The sequence below is a fragment of the Populus euphratica genome, unplaced genomic scaffold (assembly GCF_000495115.2).
Source record: "Populus euphratica unplaced genomic scaffold, PopEup_1.0 scaffold97.1, whole genome shotgun sequence".
In the NCBI taxonomy this organism is placed as follows: domain Eukaryota; kingdom Viridiplantae; phylum Streptophyta; class Magnoliopsida; order Malpighiales; family Salicaceae; genus Populus; species Populus euphratica.
In genome coordinates, this window is record NW_011499981.1 from 1 (window position 1) to 9,512 (window position 9,512).

Here is a 9,512-nt window from a genome sequence, read left to right on the forward strand (position 1 = left end):
TAATTCAGTATTTTTATTGTTCATTGATCTTTCCTTCTCTTCCTTTTCCTGCTTTGATCTCTATGTGGAATTTTAATGGATATCGGCCAAAAAAATTTGTTGATGTGCCTTAATTTTTCAATCATATATTGATTTGGAAACAGATGGAGCATGCTACCTGTCTCTTTAAAGAAAAACAGCAGTAAATACAAAAACACAACTCTTAACAGTATCTGCTTAAATACTACCACATACATTTTCAAAACATACCACCACTGAATTTCTGCTGCTGAAATGTAATATACTTGTGCAAAACATGAAGCAAACTAAGCTGTGCTGACTCTGCATTAAAGAACAAAACCAAGAGGCTTAAAATGGCTAATAAGTTGCACCTCGATCAAATCATGGTTTCATTTCAGAGGGTTGTAAAATCAAGAGTTTCTAGCCCTTCTATCGGCATTCATGCAGATTCCAACATCTTTTTAGTTGAGCTCTGATTATTCAAAAGCGCCCCATGCTAGAAATTATATAATTGATCTGTTACATTTCTGACTCTCCCACTTCAGAAATTAGCGCGAAGCTGGGAAAGGCCATAGATACATCCCTGGAAGAAACAAAATGGTCATGCTGGAAGTCTATTATAGTAATCAATGTTATCCTAGAAAACATAAAGCCATGCATATCATATGAACCCATGATTTGAAACCATGCTCAAGGAAAAAAAAAACAAAAACTTAAACTCAACAAACTTGACTGCATCAGCAAGTTGACTGATGGAACAATAGCTATCAAAGAGGAACGTTGAAGGTGCGAGGGTTTTTAGTTAAGTTTTTATGGGATTAAATGTGAAGAAAGTTCACCAGAAAATGCAGTGATCACCGATCCAGGTTCAATTTTGGGGCACTGTCAAGATTAATAGTTTTCCAGTAACAAATTCAGATGCAGGGTTCCTTTGCACAATTTACAAACTGATTTTGGAACTTGCTACTCACTTTAAGTAAGGTAGAGTCATGTTCTTGATAATAGAAGGATTCTTCGACACAAATTCCTTCCATTCTTCAGGATCAATTTTTCCATCGTCTTTTGAATCAGCATCACTAAATGTCTGTCGAGGAAACCATTCGAAAAAAAAGAAATATCAGAATGTTTCAATCACATAAGCAAGAATTAACAGATTCGACAAGACCAAACCAATTGGAACCTTATCAACAACTGTCTGGACGACATCATCTGACAGTTCCAGATCCGATTCCTGAAGAAGGGCCACTACCATCTCCTTCAACTATCAAATAATCCAAAATTTAGGCAGAATATAAATTTGAAAACACAATCATTGCTAAAATAATCATTTTCATTTTTCAAAACATTCGACTCAATTCTCTGATTTTATAATTCTTCTGAAGTTCGTGAATGTAGGATTATGGGGGAAAAAACTTTAAACATTCAAGTTCTCAGCATATTATAGGAAATATACTATATGGTATGCAAGGGAAAGAAACGGAACACACCTCCTCCTGTTCAATGAAACCAGTTTGCCTTAGATCATATAATCTGAAAGCAACTGCAGTAAGATTCTTCCCTGATTAGTAATTTATTCATCACCTGACTAACAAAAACCAAATTGACATGCAGAAGAAAATGGATATTTGTGTGTGAGGGTGGGCGGGTGCAGGTACACCTACATGCATTATAGTCGAGGGAAATATTAACCTTACAGTAGATTTTTTCTTCAACTGGAGCATTTGGATGGAAGACACCCAAAGATTGAACGAATTCTCCAAACTCAATTACTCCATTGCACTTGACATCAAACAAATCAAACATCTGCAGAAGTACCAGAAGTAGATGCAACTTAGAAAGAAGGTAAAGGCCATAGCACCAGGCGGCTGCACCATGACCATATGAGGAAGAATCTCTAGCATTGTGAATTATTAAAATTCTCTGAGAGGAGCCATAAAAGGCCTGAAAGATGCACCACTATCTATACTTCTTCAGCACCAACATAAAGCTAAAAGCAAACTATCCCAATATCATAGAATTTGTTGGCATACATACCCTGTTTACAAACAGATTCTTCTTATTGTTGTTCCTGAAGAGCGCAAACTGAAGATCTTCCTGACAAGAAGCGAGCAGACATTAAAATGATATCACCAAGCCATGATTGTATACATGCTGAAATTAACACACATCATTTTAAAATGGCACCTAATATCCATACCTTGCTAATAAATCCATCGCCAATGACTGCACTACTTAATTTCTTAAAAAGTTCATGTAAGGCCTCTACTTCACTTACAGTAACTGCAATAAACAAAAATCAACAGTTAACAGTTTCTTGTCTAGTGAACTATCAAATAACTATTTCAACTTAATAATTTAAATTTTTAAATAAAATTTCAAGATATGATTTATATTATTTTTTAACGTATCCTTTCAAGTTAAAATTCTTTAAGCTCGAAACTTGTATAGATCCACGTTATTTTATATTTAATTTTTATTAAATAAATAAAAGTGATCAAATTTGAACTTGTGATAACTTAATCATTAAGACTCTAATATTATATCAAAAAAATATCTTAACCCAATCATTTAAATTTTTAAATAAAATTCCAAAATATAATTTATATTATTATTTAACATTTAGCTGTTTCATGCAATGATTTTCACGATATGAAATGGTACTTTTAGCAGGGCAAGCAACTAACTCTGAGCAAGCTGTTTCTAGCAGAAACTTAAACTAATAATTAGGAACAGAATTGTTTTTTCCTTCTCCCCTTTTCCCCTAACAGCATCATATGCATGCTTCTTATTGTTTCAATATTGTCAAAAAAAGGTTAATATACAGGAACCAATCAAGGCACTCTCTATCCATCCATGTCGTAAGACAAAAAACAACAGCTGTCCAGAAATTAGTGGAATATCCATTGAAGCATAGCTAGGAAGTAGGCTCGTTGATAATGCATACTCACAGGGTGTTCCAGAAGCAAGAACTGTCAGCTCTTTACACCATGCTGTCGTTTTTGATCTCTTTGACTGGCAGCAGCCCATGATCAAGACAACCAGCACGATCCACTTATAAAACTTTTTGGAAATCAGCAGGCATGCCAACGGTGGTTTCTACTGAAAAAAATCCCACCTGGCAATTCACAAAGAAATACGCTAGATTGGAATAATTGCTAAGCTTGAGTATCTGCAGCCTTTAACCTGCTGAGAAAGATCAAATCCACAAAACATAGACATATATCTGGTCATGATCAGGAACAACCAAAAAAAGTAAAAAATCAAACCAATTGATCCACCATAGCTGAAAGCACAGAGATCAAGGTTAAAGCAAAAATTCTTACCTTGAATTGCCGGGTTTTTGGAATCTTATGGATATGCCTCTTCGTTTAAGGATGTAAGAGCTCAACTTAAGTGGTAAGATCAAGAAGACGGTGTCATCAGCACAAAGAAAACCCACAAAGCAGACCTTTACTTGTCTATGGCAAGACTCCTCCGGTCAGGTATGATGAGTTTTCAGCAACCATTTTCTTCCATGTCACTGCCAGTTGACATTTGTCCAAAACGTACTCTCTTTTAGCCACACGTCCAATTTGTAATCTTTTTGAAAGCTTGCGTCTATAAATCTACATCCTCAAGAGCATAAATTAATATAAAGATATAGTTGAGTTTTCAAAACTTTCGAACACGACAAAGAATTTCACAAGTGTTATATGGTACTTACTACCAAACAAAGTCGTAAGCTGACATGACCATCCCTTTGTAAAGTACAAAAAGCTTAGAGATGGATTTGAAAGGGAGCAGAACTATATGAAGACAATTATCCACTAATTCCCACAAAACAGATAAAGAAAAATTGGACTCAACCCATAATTTGGTTCAAGTTTTGGGATGGGCTGGACAAGGGAAGGTATATTGTTTTAATTTTTTTTTTTAAAATTACAATCATAATATTTTGTTTTTTTTTTTAAATTCAAATCAAGTTTCATTTAACTTTTAACATGATTAATCAAATTATAAATTAATCTATCAAATCACTTAAACTTACTTAGATTAACTCTCAATTTAGCACAATGTAAAACCTAGTTTTAGCCAAATTTTAGACCAAAGAATCATTAGATTGATCGCAGAGTTGTGACAGGTTTTCTAAGAATGCTCTCCCTCACTCCTTGTATAATGAAAACATTGAAATTATATTTTCTTTATTGGATATAGAGTTATTATAGAATATTGAGGAATGCAGTAATATATAATTTAGATTATTTTTGATGTGTTAATTTTAAAAATAATTTTTTAAAAATAAAAAAATTATTTTAATATATTTTAATATAAAAATTATTTAAAAATCAACTATAACTATATTTTTAAAGATACATATTTCCTTCCGTCTTGAAATCGATTTTGAAAATGATGGCACATTTCATCGAGTGATGATTCGCCGGGAGAGATATCATACATGTGCAATAGGCTCAAATAATACCTGTCATTTGACAGGATATTTTTCTCAGTATGCCATTAGTTGTTAAATCCTATTCGCCTGTCTCGTGCACTGACCTAGAAATGTAGTTTTTGAAACCTGATATGAACAGGCTTCTTAGTTGAATTAATGAAGACATTTACATGAGAAAACTTGATAGACTTTGCTAAAATAATATCTCAAGGAAAGTGATGATGGATTGGCAAGCAACGAGGCTCGCATCCTGAAACTTACAGCTAGAATCCACTATGCACACCTGTTGGTTAACATTTCAAAGGTTCTCATAACCCGTCTTCAAGTTATATGTCCTGATCGGCCATTGCTAAATAAGGAAGGTTCCCTTCAAGGTTTTTGCATGCATGGTTAAACCCATGTTTGATCTGTACTGTCCAACTAAATTATGGAGTTCTCCTGTAATCTCTAAATGGATTGCTTCAATTTACATATTCAGATTATATATAAAGTATGTGATTCTATGAAATGACCTCTGTGATGCAATTATTGTATTAAACTCAATTTAAAAGATTAAGGAAGACAACTACTAGTTGTCACCGCCTAGCCGCCAGCTATATGCCGCCAGCCGCCAGCCGCCAGCCGCCTTCACATTCGAAGTTTCATTTTTTATTACTTTTAATTTGTGTATGAATAGACAACTAAGTTTATACAATTATGTATGGAGAGATTTGAGAGAAATACTAGAGAGAAAGAAAGTAAAAAATGTCATGTATTGAGTTTTTGTTTAATTAATTATAAGCTTTTGTTCTTGAAATAAAACAATGTGTTTGATCTCCTTTGAGTTTTTCAAAACCACCACCAGTGCTTTCTCCCATCAACAATTGGTATTAGAGCACCGTTCGTCCGAAAATATAAGAGGTTTTGAGATATATCTGATTTTTCACATTTGTTAAAAACAATTTTTGATCATTCCATATTGTAAGGATCATCTATACAAACTCACTAGTGCAAAAATCAGCTTCATCAGAGAAGGAGGTAGCCCATACGTGCTGCCTAAAAGTCCAGAACAATAGCCTACGCGCAGCCGACGCGCCTAGAGGTAGACGACAATTGGAGTCCACGCACGTCATATATTGAGCCGTATAAGCCGCCTTTTAAGCCGAGTCACAAGCTGCGCTGAAGAATATTCTCAGTTCAACCCCAGTGAACTGCCCGACATACATAATTGGTTTTTTAACTAGTTCACCCTATTTTTGACCTATTTTCAACAAAGTCAGACTGATTCCCTACTTTTTTGAGCATTTTAGATGTATCTACAGTGTTTGTTTTGCCAAATTCAACTTATAAAAGGCGATATAGTCATTCAAAGAGAAAAATGACTACAGAAAATGCATAAACACTCATCCCGAAGCTAATCAAAGAAAACGATAATAGTTGGTGCATCATATTGAAGGCATTTCATGGTTCACAAGAGTGTATAAAGATTGTGCAATATGGTTATGATGAACCAGAGTCCAAAGAAGTAGAAGATGCTTTACAAGAGGCACAAAAACAAGTTCTCAAAGCCAAAAAAAAGAAAGACAACAAAGTAAAGACCATCATCTATCAAGGTTTTGATGAAGCCATATTCAAGATTATTGCTTTCACAGAAACATTAAAAGAGATATAGGAGACTTTCTAACAAAAATACAAAGGTGCTGACAGAATCAAGAAGATTCGTCTCCAGTTTTTGCGAGGTGAATTTGAATTATTACAAATGAAGCCCTCAGAATCTATTTCTAATTATCACACAAGAATTATGGTGATAGTTAATCAGATGAGAAGAAATGGAGAAGCCCTCACAGATGCTCAGATTACTGAGAAAATTTTGAGATGCCTAGATCCAAAATTTGATTTTGTTATTGTTGCTATTGAAGAGTCCAAAGAAGTGGACACATTGACATTTGATAAGCTTATGAGTTCTTTGCAAGCTTATATGCAAAAGATTGTAAAAAGAAATGAAAATAAGGTAATTGAGCATGCCTTACAAGCAAAGTTGCCTCTCAAAGACTGATATGAGCAAGGGGAGACTTTAACAAGTGGATATACCACTCGAGGAAGAAGTTAATAAACACGAGGAGGATTTCAGTAATTTCAAGGAAAAGGTTCTTGGAATACAGGTTTTGGATAAAGAGGTGGTAGAAACACCACTAGAGGAGGTCGAGGACAACAAGCATTCACTCTTAGAGGAAGAGGAGGTGGTTACAATAACCGTGACAAGAGGAATATCCAGTGTTATAATTGCAATCAATTTGGGCACTATAACATTAAATGTCAAAGGAACGCTCCATTAGAGGTATGTGAGTAAGCCAACTATATAGAGGAGGATGCCAACAGCAGAGGAGCAGTTGCATTATTTGTCCAATAAGGACTTGGTAAGAATTAAAAGAATATTTGGTATCTAGATTCTAGAGCCAGCAATCACATGTGTGGTCAATAAGATCTATTTGGTGATATAGATAAGACCATACAAGGTCTAGTCACTTTTGGAGATACCTCAAAAGTTTCATTCAAAGGTAAAGGCAACATCCCAATCAAGTTGAAGAATGACGATCATAGCTACATCGTCAATGTTTACTATATCCCAGCTATAAAGCAGAACTTGGTGAGTATAGGTCAAGTTATGGAGAAAGGTTATACATTTTTCACGAAAAATTGCCATTTGATAATTACAAACTATAATGGGAGATTAATTGTCTATGTGAAAATGTCCAAGAATAGGATGTTTCCTTTAAACATTCAATATGATGCAACAAAGTGTTTAAGTGCCATCACCAACAGTGAAGAGTGACTTTGGCATCTAAGACTTGGACATCTGAATTTCATAAATTTGAAGATGTTAGGAAGCAAGAAGATGGTCAAAGGTATGCCCTACATTGATCATCCATATGAAGTCTGTGAGAGTTGTGTCCTTAGCAAACATCACAGATCCAGTTTTGCTAAAGAAATCAACTAGAAAGCAAACAAGCCACTGGAGTTAGTGCACACAGATATGTGTGATCCTATAAAGCCTATATCGACTAAACAAAATAGATACTTTCTTACTTTCATTGATGATTTTAGCAGAAAGACATTGATATACTTTCTGAAGAGGAAGTCAGAAGTGTTCAATTATTTTAAAGCAATTGTTGAGAAGCAAAGTGGCTATAAGATCAGAACCGTGAGATTTGATCAAGGTGGAGAATATACAGCAAATGACTTTGAAGCCTTTTGTACACAACAAGGCATTAGACATCAAACAACACCAACTTATACACCACAGCTGAATGGTGTAGTTGAGAGAAAGAATTGAACGATTCTTGACATGGCAAGAAGTCTACTCAAAGCAAAAAAGCTGCCTAAACAATATTGGGCTGAAGCTGTATCATGTGTAGTGTATCTACTGAATCGCTGCCCAACTAGAAGTTTGCAAGCTGTCACTTCATAAGAAGCATGAAGTGGTCACAAACCAAGTGTTACTCATCTTTGAGTCTTTGATTGTATGGCATATGTAAAGATCCCAGATGCAAGAAGGACCAAACTCAATGATAAAAGCAAGAAATGCATCTTTGTCGGATACAGTGATAGAAGGATGGGATACAAGTTGTATAATCCTATCACAAAGAAGGTAATTATGAGTAGAGATGTTATCTTTGAAGAAGATAAAACTTGACAATGGAATGCTGACTAAGAAACAATCAAATAGATCAGCACTGATTTGATCCTTTAAGATGAAGAAGTACCAACAATACTTGTAGAAGGTCCGATATTATCAGCAGATGAGCCACAAAGTTCAAACATAGATTCCCTGTATTCAACAGGAGAAACACATCAGAATCATTATTAACACCATTATCAGCATCCTTATTAGAAGGACCAAGAAGGATGAAAAATCTAGAAGAGCTATATGATGCCACTTAAATCATGGAAGATACAACTCTATTTTGTTTTTTTGCAGATAATAACCTATTTAGCTTTAATGAAGCTATCACAGAAAAGAAGTGGATAGAAGCAATGGATGAAGAAATACATGCCATTGAGAAGAATGATACCTGGAAGTTGACTTATCTACTAGAAAACAAGAAAGCAATAGGTGTCAAATGGGTCTATAAGAAAAAGAAGAATGCAAAAAAAGAAGTGCAAAGATACAAAGAAAGATTAGTGGCAAAAGGCTACACACAATGAAAAGGCATTGACTATGGAGGAGTATTTGCTCCAGTAACCCGGCTAGAGGCAATCAGACTGATGATCTCACTGGTTGTACAACATAGATGTAAGATCTATCAACTCGATATGAAGTCAGCATTTCTGAATGGCTTCCTAGAAGAAGAGATCTATGTTGAACAACCACTTGGATATATTGAAACTGAAAATGAAGGCAAAATATACAAGTTGAAGAAAGCCCTTTACGGTTTGAAGCAAGCTTCGCATGCTTGAAATACTAGAATTGACAGGTATTTTCAAGATAATGGATTTGAAAAATGTCCATATGAACACACAATATATGTGAAGAAAAAAAACAGATGACATCATATTATTTGCGTGCTTATATGTTGATGACTTGATATTCACCGGCAACAAACCTACCATGTTTGAAGACTTTAAAAAAAGCATGGTACATGAGTTTGAGATGACAAACATTGGTCTGATGACACATTTTCTTAGCTTATAAGTGGTGTAGAAAGAAGAAGGGATTTTTGTATCCCAAAGCAGTTATGCTAAAGATATTCTTGAAAGGTTCAAGATGAAAAGCTGCAATCTGGTATCAACTCCAGTTGAGAATGGAATGGAATTGAAGAAGAGTAAAGTTGAAAATATTGATCCAACTTACTTTAAAAACTTAGTAGGAAGCTTAAGGTACTTGACATGTAATAGATCGGAGCAGATATATGAAGACACTAGACCAGTCTCACTTGAATGTAGTCAAAAGAATTCTTTGCTACATCAAAGGCATAATAAATGAAGGTATGTTTTATACCTCAAGTAAAAACTTCAATCTTGTTGGCTACTTGAATAGTGATTGGGATAGAGATCTAGATGAAAGGAAAAACACAACAGAGTTTGTCTTTTTCATGGGAGATAT

The 9,512-nt window shown here is 34.7% G+C and overlaps 1 protein-coding gene across 5 annotated transcripts in view; it reads right to left on the reverse strand.

Moving 5' to 3' along the window:
* Window positions 1-95: 95 nt before the first annotated feature.
* CBL8 (calcineurin B-like protein 4) overlaps window positions 96-9,512 on the reverse strand; it is a 62,162-nt gene continuing 52,745 nt past the window's right edge. The window contains exons 1-9 of one of the 5 annotated variants that reach the window (XM_011046322.1): window positions 3,324-3,625; window positions 2,949-3,183; window positions 2,198-2,280; window positions 2,035-2,094; window positions 1,695-1,803; window positions 1,488-1,540; window positions 1,181-1,261; window positions 972-1,084; window positions 96-583 (exon numbers count right to left, since the gene is read on the reverse strand). In XM_011046322.1, the coding sequence (XP_011044624.1) occupies window positions 520-583; window positions 972-1,084; window positions 1,181-1,261; window positions 1,488-1,540; window positions 1,695-1,803; window positions 2,035-2,094; window positions 2,198-2,280; window positions 2,949-3,027 (642 nt within the window). In that variant the 5' untranslated portion in view covers window positions 3,028-3,183; window positions 3,324-3,625 and the 3' untranslated portion in view covers window positions 96-519. 5 annotated transcript variants of the gene reach the window in all.